This window comes from Cupressus sempervirens, chromosome 5 (genome assembly GCF_028749045.1).
Source record: "Cupressus sempervirens isolate cs-2001-9-10 chromosome 5, ASM2874904v1, whole genome shotgun sequence".
Taxonomy (NCBI): Eukaryota; Viridiplantae; Streptophyta; class Pinopsida; order Cupressales; family Cupressaceae; genus Cupressus; species Cupressus sempervirens.
Window position 1 is genome coordinate 374,942,374 of NC_143122.1, and position 22,242 is coordinate 374,964,615.

Below are 22,242 nucleotides of genomic sequence, written 5' to 3' on the forward strand. Positions count from 1 at the left end.
TTAAATGTTCCACTTTTGGACTCGCTTCACATTATCTTAAAGGGTTAAATGTTCCACTTTTGGACTCACTTCACATTTACTTGAAGAGTTGAGTGTTCCACCATTAGTGCTCTAAATACTTTTGATAGTGAATTACTTAGTTTTTATTTCTAGGAGGCCTGCTTGGGGATTTCATCACCCCTTGGGACGACCTCAACTCTTGTGTTCCGGCAGAGTATAAATATCGAGAGGTGAATCCAAAGACACCTCTCTTGGGAATTGAGTTTGATATCACTCTTGGCTAAGCCTCAAAGAACTTTATACCTTTGAGAAGTGAAGGAGGAGATTTGGGTTACCATCTCCCCCCGGCTGTGTGATTTTGGATTATTCTCATCTACGGATTTGGGCCTCACGTACCTTGCGTATATCGAGGACTCCTTTTAGAAAGCCACGTATATCCTTGTAGACAACTTGATAAGGTGTTGTTGTGTTCTAAGTGCCTGCTAAAACATTGTCAAGAACATACACAAGTAGAACCTTGAAGGAGTAGAAATACTAAGTCACTATACTTGTTCATGCACAAGGTTGCTTTGCCCCTTGCTCATTGTTTGAAGACTGTTTGCTTGAAATCCCTGATTGCTATCTTCTGTGCTTGGTTCATGATAGAGAATCTATTGATACATCTAGTTGGATATTTAAAATGAACAAAATCTGAGTTCTTGAGCTGAGACTTTACGATCGAATAACTTTGTTATCCCATTATTTCTAGTCTCCCTAGGTTGATCCTATTTGGATTAGGCTACTTACCCCATTGTTAGAAGCCTTTTTGCACCTTAGGTTATTGTGCTTTGACCTCTTGAATTAGTAGTCATTGATTTCACAAGAGACCTTGTTCGGAGTTGGTGAGTTAGAAACCATCCTTGTTGAGAAAGATATACACTTGAATCCTTTGATATTACACTAAAAGAGTCTTAGTAATCTCTTGTCCATTCACTTTCATTAAAAAAAAAAATCAATTTTAATTATTTATAATTTGGGTAAATCATCCTCCTGGTCCATATGTGCTAGAGTATTCACTCAAAGTTGTGAGCACCTCTGTGGCAGTGTTGGTTTATGTCTATTGCAAAATTATATCTTATCACATCTCTTTTGGACAAGTTAGTGCTTTTACTATCCTAGTTTGGTACCAACATTTCTTAGGGTTATCCTATCAATTAGTACCTTTTCTTTCATGCCAGTTACAACAAGATATCAAGTAGATCAAGGAAAGCAACCTCAAGTTGTCTTTAAACAATTACCCTTAGTTTAAACTCGTAGAAGACGTAAGGGAAAGGAACCTGTGTCTATTCAATCACCTGAGAGTATTCCAGAAGTTTTGTGTGACCCTAGTGGTGATCTTATTGAGTTGAGTACACCCTTAGCATCACCTCATTCAGCTATGGATATGAGTTTTATAAGAGCACCATACAAGAAGAATCAAAGTAGTGAGTATAATGTTGACCTTTTGAGTGGTGATCCCACTCATGGAAGTAGACCAACTTCACCTCTTATTGAGGATAGGTATTTGGATGCACATCAAAGGGATGAGAAAGGAAGACATTATGCCTATCAAGAAGAGGAAGCCCAACATGATGATCAAATTGGTGAGCCTTCTAGTGCTCACGTGAATGCAACATTTACTGGTAATCGGTTTAGACAATCAAGACCATGTACACCGCTCATGACACCTCTAGGTTATGCAAGTGGAAGGCTCAAAGCTATTGATCGTGAAAGAAAAGCCCTTCTAGAAGAAAAAGCTAAGAAAGAAGAACAATTTCAACGCCTAGAGAAAGAAAGGCAAGTTATTATTGAGAAGAAAAAGATTTAATCAAGGGTGGAGAAAATAATGATCCATGTGAACTAAAGATCCACCAATGAGAAAAGTGGAGTGGTTGAGAAGAAGGTGGAAAAAGGATGAAGATAAGTCCCATATTAAGTGTAGATAAAAGATTTATTTAGTTTTTTATTTGTTTTAACTCATTTTTCATCAAAAAGATATTTAAGTGGGATATTTTATTTAATTAAAAGAGAGCAAGTTCTTTTAATTAAATAGGAAATATTTAATCAAATTAAAAGAGGGGTTTTCCTCTTAATTAATTAAATGTAGATGAATTATTTAATTAAAAGAAAGGTTTTCTTTTAATTAAATGGAGACTTATTTTATTTAATTAAAAGAGAGCAAGTTCTTTTAATTAAATAAGAATTATTTAATTAAATTAAAAGAGAGGTTTTTCTCTTAATTAATTAAATGTGGATGAACTATTTAATTAAAAGAGAGGTTTTTCTTTTAATTAAACGGGGACTTATTTTATTTAATTAAAAGAGAGCAAGTTCTTTTAATTAAATAAAAAATATTTAATTAAATTAAAAGAGAGGTTTTTCTCTTAATTAATTAAATGTGGATGAACTATGTAATTAAAAGAGAGGTTTTCTTTTAATTAAACGGGGACTTATTTTATTTAATTAAAAGAGAGCAAGTTCTTTTAATTAAATAAGACTTAGAATAAAATGATCAACCTTAGAAATAAAACAAATTGAATTTGATCAAGGAAATTGATTTGAATTGATTTAATAAAATATTACACACCATTGATTTAGGAAATTTGATAAATTGATAGATTGAATAATGGGGGCCCATAGTCTAGGCGACCATTTTAGGGTGCATACATTTGCCCCTCTTTGACTAATGTGTGATCGATTTGGGAACACATGCAGTCAAAGAAAGAAATTGAAGCATGAGGTCGATTTGGGATCACAAAACAACCTAGATGTGTGGTCGAATTGGGAAACTTAAAATAGATGGACTAAATACCAATGCTGATCACACAGCATTCAAAGAGCCTTTGCCCAAGTATGAGAAAAGGGAAGCTTCCCAACCTAAGAATGGTAGGGCTGCAATCAATTATACTTATACAAATGCAGAAAATGTTGTCAATATGCTTGAGGTTGTAGAAGAAAGTGTCAACATGATGGAAGATAAAGATCCGAGTGGTCATAACTTAAATTTGAACCCTCCTACCTTTGGCGAAAAACCTATTTTGGTGCTAAGGGGTGCTCACTCTAGAGAGTCATCTCAAGGTCCCCTTGTCATTAGAGGACCCAATTCAAACCAGTCAAGTAAACCTAAGCAAGTGTCTTCCCAGAGTCTCAATGTTGTTACGCGAAGTCAAGGTCCCCTTGTTATCAAAGGACCTAGTTCAAACCAACCAAGTAAGCCAAAACAAGTGCAATACAAGAATGTTCCTTCAAAACTAGTGGTTAATCCCAAGTCAAATTATAATCTTGTTGATCAATTGCAAAGAACTCCTGCTCAGATTTCAATCTTTGAGCTTTTAGAGTTGTCTCCGAGACACAAGCAGGTCCTTGAGGATGCTTTGCGCATGGCAAACGTCCCCAATAATTTAGACATTGATCAATTCCAGAACATGGTTAATCATATTGCAAGCCCTCATTATCTTTCCTTTTCGGAGGAAGATGATAAATCTTTGAGCCATCCACACAATCTTGCCCTTCATATTGAGGTTATGATACATAGGACCCATGTTAGGCGTGTGTTGATAGATGGGGGTGCTGGGCTTAATATTTGTTCTTTGAGTCTTTTAAAGACATTGGGTTATTCTGAACATGTTATTGGTAGCAAAAGAAAGATTACTATCAAAGCTTATGATGAGGTAGAGAGAAGTTCAAAGGGGTTGGCTGTCCTTCCTTTTAGGATTGGCCCTGTGGAAAAAGATGTTTTATTCCAAATAGTTGATGCTGGACCCCTTGCATACAATATTCTGCTTGGTAGACCATGGATTCATGATATGCAAGCAGTACCATCTACTTATCATCAGTGTGTTAAGTTTCCTTACAATGGAACAGAGATATGTATTCCTGGGGATAACACTTTGTCTATCAACTCAATTTCAGCAAGTGCTCATGTTCCCCTTAATAGACAAGCAGATGATTTTAATGCAGTTTTAGCTGATTGCAAGAACAAGTTTAAGTCCATAGACCGTGGCATGGGGGGATATCAACTTAACTCCCTCGCTGCATTACCAGTTTCACCTAGGTCTTATGGTAAACCTTCACAAGAGATGAAACCTTCCTCTTCAGCTATGACATTGTTTGACACATTTGTACAGTCGTTAGTGCCTATTCAAGATGAGAAAGAAAATGTGGCTGTTAGAGATTGGATTTATAGAGAAGAAAAGTATTTGCACAATGAAGATTTCACTCCTTCACCTAATGCTTATGGAAGAGGGTATTCTTTTGTCAAGAAAATGGGTTATCCTGGACATGGTCCTCTTAGTAATAGATTGGATGCTAGAGCTGAACCCCTTGATCATCAACTTTTTGGATGCAAATCTAAGAAGTCAGTCAGCCTAGGGTATGTGGATCACAGTAAGAATGTTGCTTCTATCCTTGATAAGTCAGATAGTGAAGAAGAACAAGAATACATACCTAATTCAGAAAACCAACAAGATATGTGTGAAGATTGGGTCCCTTCTACTAATCTCCTTTGGGGAGATTTAGATAATCTATTATCTCATGAGACAGTTGCCAAATTAGAACAAGAAAGTGTGACTCTTGATAGTATTGAAGCTTCCACATCCAGACATTCCAAGCATTCATGGTGTAAGCATCCTAGTCGAGATTTTGAAACAGATTCCAACGAGTATGAATGGGATTCTTTCTCAGAATCTTCCACAGTTGATATGGATGTTGATGTTGTTCATACACATAGTTCTCAACCTGAGTTATTTAATGAGTCACATGTAGGACTAGAGGATTTGAACTCACATGTTGCCTTAGTGGACGATTCTTCACTTTTGAGGATGAATCTTGATTTGGGTAGTTTAGGAAGTTACTTGACAGACCTTGAATCTTCAATCACTAGAAATATCATCCATATTCACAATCTTGAACCTGTCATTGATTTATCCCTTGTTCATCCTGACCTAATTGATTGGTCCCAATGCAACCAAGAACTTGAAATCTTAACATTTCAAAATGACTATGAAATAGCCTGTTATTTGAATGCCATTGAACCTATAGTCTCTTCCACCAGTGAACCAGTTGCTAGTATGACAGAGCCAGATTTCAAGTACCTTAGTCACAAAATAAAGATAAAAGAAAAGGAGTTTTGATGGCAAAAACCACTATGTGGCGGTGACAGAACCAAAAAAATAAAAAAGAAAGGACGTATCCAAGGGTGAAAACCTCTCTGAGGCACCTAACGATGAGGTACTTGATTCTCTTTCTAGTTATTTTCAAGATTAATCTTCAGTACTTATTGAACCAACACAAGCAGTCAATTTGGGTACGGATGAAGCTCCGCAAATGGTACATTTGGCTCAGTCTTTGTCATCATAAGAAAAAGAAGCCTATACTAAATTCTTACAACAAAAGAAGATTAATTTTGCATGTACTTATTCAGATATGCCAGGGTTGGACACTAATCTTATTATGCATCACTTATCCATAACTCCAAGTGTTAAACCAATTAAGCAAAAATTGAGAAAAATGCATCCTCACATAGCTCTCTTAGTCAAGGCAGAATTAGAGAAACTTCTTGGTGCAAAATTCATAAGAGCTATTGCTTATGCCGAATGGATATCAAATATTGTACCAGTTTCAAAACATGACAAAACCATTCGAGTTTGCACAGATTTTAGAGACATTAATAGAGCATGCCCAAAGGATGATTTTCCACTTCCTAATATAGACATGATAGTGGATATGACTGCAGGTTATGAGATTTATTCATTAATGGATGATTTTTCTGGATATAATCAGATTAAGATAGCTCCTGAAGACCAAGAAAAGACTGCATTTACTTGTGCATGGGGTACCTATTGTTGGAACGTTATGCCTTTTGGATTAAAAAATGCAGGAGCTACCTATCAACGAGCTATGACAACTATTTTTCATGATATGATGCATAAAAACATGGAAGATTATGTGGATGACACCTTGGCCAAGTCTAAGAAAAGAGATACACACTTAGATGATTTAGAAGTCATTCTAGATCGTATGGAACAATTTCAGCTAAGGTTAAATCCTAAAAAGTGTGCATTTGGAGTCACCTCTGGAAAATTACTAGGATTCATTATTTTAGGAAAAGGGATAGAGGTGGACCCTGAAAAAGTTCAGGCAATTGTGGATATGCCACCTAAAAACATTAGTCAAATGAGAAGTCCTCAAGGACGTCTTCAATCTATAAGAAGGTTTATTTCACAATTGGCAGATAGAGCTCAACATTTCAACAAGAACTTACATAAAGGAGTCAAATGTGTATGGAATGATGAATGTCAACAAAGCATGGACCAAATCAAGAAATACTTGGCAAATCCTCCTATTTTGATGCCTCCTATCCCAGGAAAATCACTTATCCTATATGTTTCAGCAACAGAATCTGCCTGGGGGCATTATTAGCTCAACTTGATGAACATGAGAAGGAAAGAGCAATATACTACATTAGCCGTACTCTTGTTTCATATGAGGTTAATTACACCAGTATTGAGAAAGCTTGCCTCGCAGTTGTGTTTGCTTTCCAAAAGTTGCGACATTATATGCTTACGCAAACTATACACCTCATAGCAAAAATAGATCCACTCAAGTACTTACTATGTAAGGCTACCCTCACAAGTAGACTTGCTAAATGGATGATGATTCTTTCAAAGTTTGACATAGAGTAAATTGAGCGTAAAGCAATCAAAGGACAAGTTATAGCAGATCAATTGGCTGATTTCCCACTACAAGATGATGCACCTATTCAAGTTGATTTCCCAGATGAGCACCTCATGTATATGACTGAAAGAACATGGAAGATGTTCTTTGATGGGTCCTTTATGCAAAATGGTTCAAGAGCTAGTGTGTTGTTTGTTTCTCCTCATGGGTACACAATTCCTAAATCTTACAAGTTATTATTTCTATGTACAAACAATATTGCTGAATATGAAGCTTTAACAAATGGACTTAAGATGGCCATAGAATGGAGAATTACAGAGTTACACATCTATGGAGATTCACAGCTGATAATCAACCAAGTCAATGATGATTGTCTAACAAAAAATGATAAACTGGTACCTTACAAGAAAATGGTGGATTCCTTGAGACTCTACTTCACATTTGTCTCATTTCAACAAATTCCTCGAACAGAAAATAAGGCCGCTAATGCTATGGCTACACTTGCTTCACTTCTTCAATTAGAGCAACATGAATCAAGATTTGAATTCCTGGTGGAAGAGCTACATCACCCTATCTATGATTCCCAAGAAAGTCATGTTATATGTACCCTTGTTGGTCATGAGTCATCTCGTTATGGTGCCATTTACTCATACATTCGTGATGGAATTATACCTGAAACCTTTAACCGATCTGAACACAGAAACCTTATTCGAAATGCCTCTCACCATTCCCTTATCTTTGGTGATTTGTATAGGAAGGGTCTAGATGGAACACTTCTTAGATGCTTAGAAAATGATGAATCTAATCAAGCGTTAGTTGACATCTATGAGGGTATCTGTGGGGGACATTCTAATGGTCTTGCCATGGCTCGAAGATTGCTTAGGGCAGGTTATTATTGGCCCACAATGCAAATTGATGCAGTAGCTTTTGCAAAGTCATGTGAAAAATGTCAAAAACATGGTAACCTGATACATACTCCAAGTAGGGAGCTCATTCCTTCTATTTCTCATTGGCCGTTTCAGCGTTGGGCCTTTGATCTTGTTGGGCAAATTCATCCCAACTCATCATCTGGACACAAGTTTATTATCACTGCCACTGATTATTTCACTAAATGGGTAGAAGCTGTCCCACTTTCTGTTGCCTCGGGTAAGACAGTTTCTCTATTTATTTTGAATCATATTATCTGTAGATATGGAGTGCCTTTTGAGATTGTCACTGACAATGGAGGTCAGTTTAAAAATAAGGACCTTAAGCAACTCTGTAAGAAGTTCAAGATAAAACAACATTGGTCCTCTATTTATTTCCCACAAGGAAATGGTCAAGCAAAAGCATCAAAAAAAACCATTCGTTAAATCTTGCACAGAACAGTTCATAAGAATGGTAGAGATTGGCATTTACAAATAAATCCAGCTTTGTGGGCCTATAGAACGAGTATTTGCACTCCTACTGGGGCTACTCCTTTTGCTCTTACATATGGTGCTGAAGCAGTGTTACCTTTAGAGGTTGAGATTCCTTCACTTAGAGTTTCTCTCAAAGGTCTAGTTACAGATGAAGACTACTGTGCCATGAGACTTCAAGAGTTAGAACTTCTAGATGAGAAATGACAAGCATCATTTGACCATATGAGGGTCTATCAAAAGCGTATGTCAAAAGCATTTAACAAAAAGGTTCACCCTAGAGAGTTCCAAGTGGGAGATCTTGTCCTATGTGTGAATTATAAGAATCAAAAGAATAGAGATCAAAAGGGTAAGTTTAAACCTAATTGGCTTGGACCTTACATTATTACAGCAGCTTTTGGTTCTGGTGCTTATTTACTATCTACAGCAGAGGGAGAGCAACTCCCTGATTCTATAAATGTCTTGCACTTGAAGAAGTTCTATCTATAATGCCCATTCTGTCTAGGGGCATCTTTGTATATATTTATTGATCCTGAAAAAAATAAAAATAAAATTGATATATTTCAAAAATCCAAAAAAATGATATATTGTAAAAAAGTCTAAAAATTAAAAAATGTCCTAAAAAAAATGATCTTCTTAGTGACAACCTAGCAATAGGCACTTTGAAGTATCTCCAAAAAAATTATATATTCCAAAAATTCAAAAAAAAAAAAAGAACAAAAAAGTGCCTTGGTGAAAACTTGGAAACAGGCGCCTTGGTAGCAAAAATACAAAAAATTATAAAAAGTCCTAAAAAAAATTTAAAAAAAAAAAGAAACAAAAAAAAGAACCCAAGTGGTGAAAACCTGGAAACGGGCGCTACTTGAGGCCTTTGCACCCATATTTCTTAGCGCATGTCCTTGACACTTAGCCTTTTTTCATCACGCCTTGCCCTTGTTGCCTCGGTTTGGAATTGGTCTTTGTCTAGGGGGCATAACTATGTTAGCTTTGGTCTCTTGGATGTGTTAGTCTTTAGGACACCTCGCAAACGGTGTTTTTCAACACCACCCCAATTGTATTTTTCAATACAACCTTTGACATTGAGTGTTTTTCAACACTTACTGGTTTGGTCTTACCCAGTATCATCATGTGATCTTCCCTTCCTGCAAGCATTTGATCCTTATCCTCAGAACTTAGTATCAGTTAACACACTTAAATTTTTAAACGCAAAACTCAATGCTTGACTTATGTCATGATATTTTCTTTGTGTTCTGACTATTATTGATTTTTGTTGAGTGTCCTTGTCTGATAAGTCTCTCCATGATGCATCGCTAGAGGACTTGGGACATGGGACATATTTTTATTTGCTTTTTGCTTGCGGGTGTGGTCTTGAAACTCTAGAGTGTCTCTTGTTGTCCCCTTGAAACGCTTAGGAGATTTGAGGCATCATCTTTGATTGTTTTTGCACAACCATTCTTATGGTCATCTTGGCATCTATGCCTTGATGCAAGCATGGTTTTGCTGCATTAAATTGGGTAAGCTAACATCGAAGTCATCTTGACCTTTATGTCTTTGATGCTTATGTTAGAATCTTTCCACATTCTAACCCGATATAAATTACATTCATATCTTCATAGTTGCACTTGTGACTAGTGATGATTGTGTGATTTTTGATGTCTGTTAATAATGGCCCAATGATGAAAATAAGTTCTTTTACATTCTTTAATGAATGATGAACACAAAAATCCTATGTTATAGTTGCTCTTTTGCAAGTACATCTTTCCATTTTCATGTAGCTTGCATTATTAGACTTCATGTTAGTTTGCATTTTTAGGCTGCATTATGAGTTTGAGAGGGTTCTCCCTTCATCTTTATTGTGGACTTTTAATCAACTATAGTCACGTTTTGATCTTCATTTCCTTATCTTCTTTCGTGATCTCAATCGAAATTTCTATCTTAAATAGTTGATTGATTTTGGGGCATTTTCTTTTCTTCTTTTTGTTTCTTTCCATATCTTCCAAACTTCTATCTTCCATTTTCTTTTTCCCCCACTTCTTTTCTTCTAAATCACCTTTGGGGCATTATATTTCATGCTTGATGATCTACCTTGGTTGTATGATTCTTATATCTTTCATTTTACATCAAAAACCTTATCTTTTGTTTGATTTGATCAAATTTAGCAATTTGTTGTTTCTCCTCTATCTGATTTCGATTTCGATCACGAGGGGGCAGTAATTATCAAATTCAATCTTTGATTCAGTTTTATCAATTTTATCCTTGACTTTTTCAAGTCCAAATTTATTTGTATTCTTTGTCCTGTTGTGTTCCCAATTCGACCACACATCTGGGTTGTTTTGTGATCCCAAATCGACCTCACACTTCAATTTCTTTCTTTGACTACATGTGTTCCCAAATCGATCACACATTAGTCAAAAAGGGGCAAATGTATGCACCCTAAAATGGTCGCCTAGACTATGGGCCCCCATTATTCAATTTATCAATTTATCAAATTTCCTAAATCAATGGCGTGTAATATTTTATTAAATCAATTCAAATCAATTTCCTTGATCAAATTCAATTTGTTTTATTTCTAAAGTTGATCATTTTATCCTAAGTCTTATTTAATTAAAAGAACTTACTCTCTTTTAATTAAATAAAATAAGTCCCCATTTAATTAAAAGAAAACCTCTCTTTTAATTAAATAGTTTATCCACATTTAATTAATTAAGAGAAAAACCTCTCTTTTAATTAAATAGTTTATCCACATTTAATTAATTAAGAGAAAAACCTCTCTTTTAATTTAATTAAATATTTCCTATTTAATTAAAAGAACTTGTTCTCTTTTAATTAAATAAAATAAGTACTCGTTTAATTAAAAGAAAAACCTCTCTTTTAATTAAATAGTTCATCCACATTTAATTAATTAAGAGAAAAACCTCTCTTTTAATTAAATAAAATAAGTTTTCATTTAATTAAAAGAAAACCTCTCTTTTAATTAAATAATTCATCTACATTTAATTAATTAAGAGAAAAACCCCTCTTTTAATTTGATTAAATATTTCCTATTTAATTAAAAGAATTTGCTCCCTTTTAATTAAATAAAATATCCCACTTAAATCTCTTTTTGATGAAAAATGAGTTAAAACAAATAAAAAATTAAATAAATCTTTTATCTACAGTTAATATGGGACTTATCTTCATCCTTTCTCCACTTTCTTCTCAACCACTCCACTTTTCTCATTGGTGGATCTTTAATTCACATGGATCATTATTTTTCCACCCTTGATTAAATCTTTTTCCTCTCAATCTAGATCGTCCAATCTTCTTTATAAAGGAGAGTCCTCTCCTCATTTTTGAGACACCCATTATTATGCTATTGTTATGTTGCACGTTTGGAGAATGATTTTTGAAGGAGTTTTGAATATTAAAGCTTTTGCGGAGAACTTCTATCTTCTTGTCTCATTCTCTCTTGCATGCATGGCTTCCATCATCACGATCCATACTTTGATTTTCATGTTAGCTTAGATCTTGCATTGATAGATTAGATCTTGCTTTCATAGATTAGATCTCATTTCTTGCATTGTTTTGCATTGTTATCATTTAGATTAGTTTTTCATTTCCATTTGTATGCATATTAGATCACTGAATCTCTTGTTTCGTGGTGTACTTGCATGGGCACAAACTAGGTCAGACTGAGGGCCTCCATTGCAAACCCCTGCACCCTATGAATAGGGAGCTATGAGTCGCCATTCGAGACCTCATTTTTGAGAAATCTTGAATATAATGACACATAGAAGTGTGCTCACATTTTAGGCATACACCTACTAGTTGCCTGTATGTAGTATCATCAATGGAAGGAGAATCAGACTTTGCGGATAACTTGAGACCTTTTTCCATAAGTGTAGATGCAAGTTTGCAATTCTACATACGAAATTTGTCTAACAAGGCCCTGGCATATTTGGACTAAAAGATGAATATACCAGAAGACTGTTGCCAAACTTCAACACCTAGGCAATAATGCATGAGCCCAAGGTCAGTCATATCAAAAGACTGGCATAAATTATGTTTGATTCCCTAAATCAAAAATGTCGAACTACCAGTGATGATCAAATCATCCACATAAATAACCAGAAGGATGATGTCACTGTCAGTAGTCTTGATGTATAGATTTGAGTTTGAAGAACTCCTCTTGAAACCTTGATCACTGAGATACTTATCAATCTTGATGTGCCATGCTCGAGGGGCCTGCTTCAAACTATAGAGAGTTTTTACCAATTTGAGAACCTGATGGTCTTTACTAGCAACCTTAAAACTAGGAGGTTGCGTCATGTAGACCTCTTCATGGAGATCACCATTCAGGAAAGCACTCTTGACGTCCATCTAATGGACCTTCTAGCCAAACTATGCTGCCATGGCTAGGACTAATCTGATGGTGCTCATCTTTGCAGTAGGAGCAAAGGTCTCCTCGTAATCAATGCCCTAACGCTGAGAAAAGCCCTTCGCCACTAAACGAGCTTTGTACTTATCCAAAGTACCATCCGATTTGTATTTGATTTTGTAGACCCATTTGCAACCAATGGGTTTCTTCCCTAGTGGAAGATCAAAAAGGATCTAGGTGTTGTTCTTCAACAAGCTCTAGTATTCAGAAGTCATGGCCTATTCCCACTCTGGAATGCCTTTAGCCTCGGAATATGTTTGAGGTTCAAACACACTGTGAATGTTGGCCATAAGAGCAAAGTTAACAGAATTTGTAGTTTTGCTCTTTTTTCGAGCAGTTCTCTCATCAATGAGCTCATCATCATGAAGATCAACAAGTGTCTTAGCCCACCACTTAGGCTGGATAGGAGAATGACCAACATTAGTACTAGGAGATGCTTGATCAGTAGGATCCTCATCAAAAGAATCTGGATCAAACTCAGGTGAAGCATCTATAAAGCGAAGTGATCCTGCAGGAGAAGTCAGAGGTGTCTGTACAGGTATCATTGGTATAACTAGAGCTGCAGGAGCTATTGGAGCCCTCCCATTAGGTGGACCTAATGGATGCCGAACTCCCAAATCATGAGCTTGCATAGGCTAGTTTGCTAGATCAGGAACAAAAGAAACAATCATGAAAGGTCCTTGTTGCTCATCAAAGACTACATCATGACCGTAGATGAGATGAGATGTCTCAACATCGATCAGGCGGTAGGCTTTGTGAAGATTGCTATATCCAGCAAGCATGAGTTTTTGACTCTTGGCATCCAACTTGGTGCATGAAGCATTAGGGATCCAAACAAAAGAAAGGGAGCCAAAAACCTTCAGATGACTGATTTTAAGCTTGCGACCTAACCAGGCCTCTTCCGGAGTTTTACCTTTGACCGCCACTGTGGGTAACCGGTTCAATAGATAAACTGCAGTGATAACTGCTTCTGCCCAAAACTGCTTCAAAACATGTCTGTGTTCGAGCATGGAACGAGCCATCTCGGTGATTGTCCTGTTCCGCTGTTCAACTACATTGTTTTGTTGTGGCATGTGGGGTGTGGTTAACTGACGTTTGATGCCATGTGTATCCAAGAAGCTAGAGAAAGCATTAGAACAAAATTCCCCCCCATTGTCTGATCTAAGAGTAATAATAGATTTCCCAGACTCTTTTTCAACTAAGGGTTTAAACTTTTGAAATACAGGAAATGCATCTGATTTCTTTTTAAGTACACCCACATTTTTCTATTGAAATCATTAACAAACAACAGAAAATACCTTGACCCAAGCACAGAAGGAGTGGCCATAAGGCCGCAGATATCGACATGAACAAGCTTAAGTACTTGACAAGCTCGCGATGAATCGCCATTGGTGAAAGGTGTGCGATGCTGCTTCCCAGTCTGGCATGCATCACAAACTCCAAGGTGTTGAGTTTGAATCTCTGGCGATCCAATAACAGGCTCATCCTGAGCAAGCTATGAGAGATAATGCACATTTAAGTGCCTATATCGCTGATGCCAAAGTGTGCTGACAGAAGAATTGCCAAGCAACCATAGCTAAGTCCTGAGAATCACCAGAATCAATAAGTCTGAAAAGACCATGATCTTCAAGACCCACTGCAACAGTAGACTTAGTCGTCCGATTAGTGATGGTGCATTGATGTGAACTAAAGGTGACTGCCAAGTGTGGAGAATGTTGCAGCAGCTGACCGACTAAGAGTAGATTTAGTTCCATCCTTGGAATGTAGTACACATCAAGGAATATGAGATTCCTCCCAATAGACTGAATCTGAATGTTTCCTTTACCAACAACCGTGTACTCTTCTCCGCTACCAAAAATAACAGAGTTTGAATAAGGCTAGCAGTCAGTAAACTAGTCTCTGCGGTGAGTGAAATGACGAGAGGCACTTGAATCAATGTACCAGGTAGATGACTTCACATGATCTACAGGTCTTTTAGCCATGAAGGCGTAAAAGGCAGATTCCGCCTGCTCCGCGTGCTCTACACTGTTCACTTTGGGCTGCGAACCTGATTACTTAGATAGTGCAACTAAGCGTTTCCGACATTCAACCTTCGTGTGTCCAAACTTATGGCAGTAGTTGCATTGAATGTTCTTTTTGGAACCATCTGGTGCTGGAGCAGAAGATTTCTGCTAAGATGGCTGCTGAAACTTGCCCTTATCCTTCTGAAAGGATTTCGCAGCAAAGGCTTGCTCGGTGGAGGTGGAACTGGAGCTGCTACCAAACTGTTGTTTCCACCGATCTTGTTGAAGCAACAGTGTGCAGAGATCAGTGAACTTCAAATCAACACCAGAAGATGTGATGTTGAGAGTCTCGATAAAATGCTCATAAGATTTTGGTAAACTCCGAAGAGTGATAACCACAATATCCTCTTCCTCCATCTTGCGACCAATGGCAAGTAGCTAATCACGGATTTCCTCAATCCGATTCAAGTGTGCCTAAGCGAGGTGCGCTCATCCATGACAATAAAAAACAGAGTGTTTTTCAAAAAGAAGGCTCTGCTTTTGTCAGAAGTCTCATGGAGGTCTTTGAGATGTGTCCAGATCTCAACAGCTATATTGCTAGATGGAATTTGAAAAAGTTGATCATCAGCCACGGATAATTTGAGAAGCATCACTGCCTCTTGATTATTCAGATCCCATGTATCTTGATTAGGACCTAGAGAAGTCGGACCCTTCGTAACACCTAGAACAAATTGATCGGTGTTCTGATATTAAAAAATTGTGATGATCCGCTGCTTCTAGGTGCCATAATTTCGACCATTGAATTTGGAGTTATGCTCGAGCAAAATATTTGTCAGAGATGCCATGGCATGTTTTTCAATGAAAAACTGTGAAAATCTGTGAAGGCACATTCTTTGAGGCAAAAATACGGAAGACCTAGAAGAATCAGAGAGCGACCCAAAAGAGAGCTTGAAAAACCTAAAAGGAATATGCTATCATTTTCTAGATCCGTTGGCTCAAAAATCGAGGCACCCAGAAAAAACAAACGACAACCTAGTTGAGCTCTCGAAAAACCTACCAAGAATCTCAAATCAAAAAAAAATTCGACCCTAAAAATTAGGGTTTTGAGCAAAAAATCAGTCGGCGGCCATGGAGGTCAAATCTGCAAAAAAAATGGAGGTTGCCGACAAAAAACTGTACGATTTTGTTCGGAATACGAGTGTTTTATATTGAGACAGCATTGGCAATGAGTTTGTGGCAAAACAAACTCTGTTTTCTCCCTGAAACACACTGGCCGTGACCTCAGAAAAATGCGAAATGCACCCAAGTTCGGCACACACTAACACCAGCTCACCATTACCAGTACGGCACACCTTTTTTACAGGCATGATTTTGGAAAAAATTGCAAAGGGAAAAGTCATGATTTGCAGACGAATCTGACCACAAAAACAAAGCCACAATTTTTCCAGGAAAATATCCACGATTTTCAAAAACCTCAGCCAAAAAACCCTAGACGAAAATCTCAGGGCTTTTGAGATTAGAAAGCCAGAATCATAGAATAATTTCGAAAATTGGCTCTAATTATTCTGGAAAAGAAATTATAATTTTCGAAAAAATTAAAAAATGTGCTCTGATACCATATTACGGAAATAATTGATAAATACTTGCTTGATATTAACAGAGACCGAAAGGTCGATTTATACAAAAGAATGAGACGATGTTTCCTTAGGAAACGATTGTAAAGAATAGAAACATTCTATTCTAGAGAAGGCAAAAAACAAAAGCAAACTTAAAGCTAATTGGATATTTACAATAGATAACCACTAACTAATAATAGACGACTTATCTATTATTGTAATAGGGTTTGATGAAGTTTTTTCCACAAAAATTCATGGATGAAGGGTTGGTTGAAATATTTTGATATTTTTTCTAGAGGCAAAGTTTTATGATTCTTTCCCCCCCAAAAAAAATGCAGGATTTAGCATGGTTTTCTCCTAAAAATCATGGTGTCTTGTTTCTAAGTTTCAATTTTATTTTCAGATGGTTACTTTTGAAAAAACTTGCTGTGGGCAGTACACTGCCTAATGGTCATGGTAGTCCTATTATGTGTGGTGTCTACTTTGTCCATGAGTCCTATGAGCACCTTTTTTTTTAGTGTACCTTTGCCTGTGGTGTCTGGTCTATTTTTCTTGGGTCACCCATTGTTTGGAATACTAGGCCAGGTCTCTCTTGGAGTGAAATCCTTGCAGGTTTTGTTGAAAATGAATAATTTTTTATTTGTCTTTACTTGTGAAATTCTTTGGTTTCTTTGGAAGGAGAGAAATGAAGAGATCTTCCAGAAGAGAAGGAGACAACTTACTAAGTTTGGATGTAAACTCATACATTTTCAAATTATGTCACAGGTTGCTGCTACTTTGGAAATATCTAGGGACAGATTATGTTGATGCGGGAGGGACAGATCCTGATCCACAAAGATGATATTGTCTCATGTCAATATTTTGATATCCACAAGGAAATGGACAATCTTAACCAGTTTATTAAAGATCTTAGTATTGGAGATAAAGTCTGGAAATTATGTTCCTCGTGATCATGCTGCAGATGGACAGGGGGGTTAGCCCTATATATGGGTTATTTTTTGATGTTGGAGGACAGGTCAAGCTGGTTATACAGCCTTTTTTTTACCAACTACTATAAATCTCGGTTATGACAGTTGTTTTTGTAAACAGTTAACAGGTACTATGTTTCGTAAGAAGTGCTTTCACTTCAGGTATCTATATAGGCTGTATGCATATACTTTCTGCTGAGAATATTTTGAAAATATATTGAAAGGTGCTCAGCATTTAATAGAGCTCTTGATGTAACCCAGATGATTACACTATGTTAATACAAAAAGTTTGAAAAAAATTTCCCACAAAAAAATATTGATGGGTTTTCTGATTTTTTTCCACAAAAAATCATGATGGTTTTCTTCTTTTTTGTCCAAAAATATTATGTGGACTTTCTATTTCTTTTCTAGGTTTCGCATTATTTTTTCCACAAAATTTGTGATATTTGAAAAGAGTCACTAATTTTTTTTCCAAAAAAAGAGAGGCTTTTTCCATCGTGGGTTTGCTGGTATTTAAAAAAAACTGAACGGTTTCCATTTCTTCCTGAAAATGAAGGCTTTTGACAAAATTTTCACAAAATCGTGGCTTTTAGTCTCGGAAAAATGTTTGACAAATTTTTTAAATCATGGTTTGTTGCAGAGTATCTTTGGATTGCACCTAGGGTTTCTAGGGTGAACATTGTTTTGAAGATGAACTTAAGTTTTTGCATGATTTCTCTACAAAATTGTGGATGCTGTTTTCCTAAAGCAATGGAAGGTTTTTGGTGATTTTTCCACAAAATTGTGTGTGATCTCAACATTGTATCAAGGGTTTGATGATTTGTCAACAAAATCATGTTGCTGCTTTGCAACAACTTATTTTTACAATTTTTGGCAAAATCACGGTTTAAGAGTTTTTTGCAGAATTTTATCAACAAAAATCGAAGTTCTTCAAAGCTGATCTTGGTTTCTGTGTCTTCAGATAATGGGATGGATGGTTTGGTTCCCAAACATCAGGTTGGAAGACAGTTTGTTCTTGTACTTGGTCATGTACAAAAAATTTGGTGAGAGCAAATGGCTGATTACAAGCCCAACTAGGGAGGGTCTTAGCAGCAGGCTCGTGTTGTAGAAAGTTCTAAAGAGTCATCCTTCTATGCATTCATAGCCAAATGACTTGCATATTATCTGTAGCCTTCTGTAGGATAGTAAAATGCCAACCAAGGGAGGGTGTTAAAATAATTATGTATTGTTTCTATAATGGTCATTCAGCTAGGATCTTTCCCTTTTGTAGTTAGTTCTTATTTAAAATGTGTCTTTTTGTCTTTCGTTTCTGCTTTAGACAATCTACATGCAATCTTTTTTTAAGGAGCTTTTGTCTCCTTTGTAAATCAGTCAATCAATTATCATTTCATAGGAGACTATCATTCTTCATAAGTTTCATTTACATCAGACATGCTGAATGGTGACCAGCTTCAGAAAGCAACGGGGAAAAACTCGAGGACTCTGGTGAAAATGACTAAGACCCTCTAACATATGAATAAATTGACAGTTACGTTGACAGTGCACCTGATAATATACTGCATTGTGCACCTGGTAGGCTGGTACTATTGTGGAAAGTGCTCAAAATGCTGATACTGCTAATTGGCAGATAATTTAACTTCAATTCTCTGCAGGGGGCTAATGCAAAAGAAATAAGGAATCAAATTTAGCTAATGATAATGAGTGACATATAACGTTTTGAAAAGTCAGCTTTTCGGTAGACTTGGCTATGTAAGTAGGCGGTAGATTTACACTACACTAACTCCACTCAAGCAATACCGCTATATTGTGAGGCCCTACAATCTATAGGGTTTGGTTGGGATTGAATGGGGAAGTTTATAGCACGATGAAAAACTTACCTTCTCATTGTATAATATTTATACATCGTAGCAAATGCAAGGACTTAAGGAAAAAAAGCATTCAAGATATTCCAATGTGCTCACCAAACTTTTAAGTTCTAACACTGGTTAATCATTATTTGCCTTGAAGGGTAACAGCTGGGCTTCAATCTTATTGCAAGGCCTCCCTTTTGCTCAGTTCAGACTGGGGAAGGCTTTTATATGCAAGTCATTCAGCCACCAGCTGAGAGGGTATGATTATTCAGCCACTATCCACTGTACAATAGGTAGCTATTGACGGGTGAAGCTTTGTAGATGGAGAGGCTACTATCCCTAATCTATAATGACTAGGAGAAGAGGTTCTCCAAGCTATATAAGGCACGAGGAGGGAGAAGTTAGTGTAGACTTGAAGGACTCCTCTAACGTATAATTGGGGGATGGAACAATTGCATTGAGGAACTCATTTATAATCAAGAGGCATGAGAATGAATGCTTCTCTATAGGTCATTTGTACAAAGAAATAACTGGCAGACAACTGTCTCATATTGGCAAAATTTACTCCTTCAGTTGGAAGTGTGTGTATTCATTACCCAACTTGATGAATACATGCCACCTACAACTGGTCTGAGTACGAATGCCTGAAACCCTGGGCAATTATAATAAAGGAGTAGAAAACTGCAGAGCACGCTTAGACAGCTGTCATGTCCCTTTCCCCACACTAGCTCTATGGCGCTAGGTCAATCTATCTCCACATCCGAATAGATTAACAGCATCAACAGTCAGGATGCTTACCAGTCACATGGGAGATTTATCTTGAGTTCGTCTTTTAATAGATTAAAAGTTCTTTGATAAAGTTACTTTTGTTTTAAAAGTCTTTTACTTATAAAGTGACTACAGGACGAAATTGTTGTTTTATCCCACATCTCTTATTCCAACACCTTTCCCTCATTCTGAGTTCATAAATAAGGGATCTGCCTTGGGATTTGAACACACAAGATTTTATGAACTCAAACATTCAGAAACGCTGGTTGCTTGAATGTGACTGAGTAAACTCAGGGACGAAAACCCTTGAGAAAATCTGAAGCTGGACGTAGCCCCAGTGTTCATATGATATTTATATACCAGTTGGAACTCGAGTAGGTGTTGAAGATTTATCAGTTTGGCATTCAAATAATGGTGGTGAGGAAATTGTTCAGAAATCCAGTATTAGCACTTTCATGGATTAATGAAGCCACAGTCTAAGAAATAAACTTCTCAAGACAAAATATGGGTGAATGTCTATGTAAGTCAATCTTCCTTTCAAGGCCTCGGCGTTTGGTAATGAGTTGTTTCTAAACAGTGGCAATACATTATAAGATAGGCACCCGCAGGCATGAGAACATTCTCATACGGATAGATTGTATTCAGATACTACTGCTACAGGTCGGGTTGCATTGGTAACGTTGAGAACAGTGACAATGTTGGGTAATCACAGGGATATCTCACTGGCATCACAGTCGTCAATCCGGGTAAGATACTGCACTGGGCCAGAAGGTAAATTGGGCACTCATGGCATCAGTTCTGGGTCACCGCAGTGAGATAATACTTGCTCCAGTACGGGTCAATATCCTCCAGCAGTACAAAGGGAGAGCGGATTAAAGTGGTAGCCAGCTGATTGGTTAGGACACCTGGATGGGTGAAGTAAAGGATTCTCCTGCAATCACGATTTCTTAATGGTGTTTACCAGTGGTATGGGTCTGTTCACATTTACTCACTTATCTTGCTTGTTGCGAATATTGGATGTTATTGTTGAAACTGTATTGCACTCTCAGAACTGTAGTTAAAAGATTATTAATTCATTACCTTGACTGTAAGCCATTAGTATGAAGTTCTGTGTTAATTCCTCTAGCTTCGAATTGCTTGGAGTATTAGTGTCATTGATTGAAATAACCATTTCTTGGTGTTAGTTTATGAGACAGTAAAACATCTTGATACTGTATTATGTTTATTCAAAGAAATACTGGTTACACAGCAATTGTTTTACGAAATTTCCATCAGTTCTAGTGTTCTATTATTGTTCATTCCAGCAGAGAATATTACAAGAGCCTACCCTTTGATGGTGCATGTAAGTTAGGAAGGATGCAATCACATCTCTCTTTTTGCTACCCATTGAAAGGTTCAGGGGCAATAACCCAGTGCCTCATTCTAAAATTATATCTGTTCAAAATGTTATAGTTTGATAAATCGTAGATTTCTTCATCCCAAGGATGTATTGTTAATCCTTGGTGTTCGTTTGTCTTGATTTAAAACATAAATAGGTGGAATTAGTAGTTTGATTTTGGCCTTTTAGTTTCCGAGTGGAAACAATTTTGTTCCTATTATGCAATATTAAAAAAGCCTAAACTAAACTTGGGATATTAACCAAAGAGCAAATATTTAAATTTTGGTGTACATAAAACTGAGATACTGAACAAAGGAACTTCAAACTTCACCTACACAATGCATTAGATATTCTGTCAACATAGCATTATGAACTTTATAGTTTTTGCAAGACTATGAATTAAATCTTGAATTTTCATGTGAAATCCTGTTGTTGTCATATGCACAAAAGTTATCGTCATAAAAACTTAGCTACTCTAAGGAATGAGAGCAAGAGGATATGGTGATTATGATGAGACCTTACCCTGTTAAAACAACTTTCTTCAAAATAATTCTGTCAGGATCTACACTCCTCAATGAACCAACAGCAGCTAGCCTATTCCCCGCAGATTCTCCCATATCTTTGAAAACAATAACAGGTGATGGTGGAAAGCAAATTGGGGCAAAAACAGAAGCCACACTGAAACGGCCAGGGTGTAGGAACCTCTCCAGTTTATGTTTATCCCCGTTGATATCATCAGAAGAATATATTGGCCTGGATATGCATGGAATGGACAATGAATGAGGTGAGATCTCATGTTTTTGAACAGACAAATGACACGAAGATGAAACTTTATAATTATTAAAAAAAAATCTGTTTTCTATCTGTTGAAAATTATGCATGAAAGGAGTCAAGAGAAATGACAACAAAATAAAGAAATTACAACCTTGCACTGAACTGGCGGAACCCCAAATGAAACATAAGAGGTTCTTTTGACTTGATAGGGTCTTTGGAAGAGTCGTGTTTCTTTACTCTGCAAAAAGGGAAGAATATCACAAGTCAAAATACAAAGAATGAAGTCCTATAATGTAAGTTCAAAACACAAACCTCTGAACTGTTTGCTCAAAATTCTGAAAAACTTGTTTCTAATAGTAATTATCTTTGTATGGAGTA

At 36.7% G+C, this 22,242-nt stretch overlaps 1 protein-coding gene across 8 annotated transcripts in view; it reads right to left on the bottom strand.

The window, feature by feature from the left end:
* The window catches only part of LOC149556326 (uncharacterized), a 205,906-nt gene that overhangs the window by 18,826 nt on the left and 164,838 nt on the right, over window positions 1–22,242 (bottom strand). For all 8 annotated transcript variants that reach the window (XM_089830577.1, XM_089830579.1, XM_089830583.1 and 5 more), the window contains 2 exons: window positions 22,016–22,102; window positions 21,613–21,843 (listed from right to left, as the gene is read on the bottom strand). In XM_089830577.1, coding sequence (XP_089686703.1) covers window positions 21,613–21,843; window positions 22,016–22,102 — 318 coding nt within the window. The remainder of the gene's footprint in view (window positions 1–21,612; window positions 21,844–22,015; window positions 22,103–22,242) is intronic.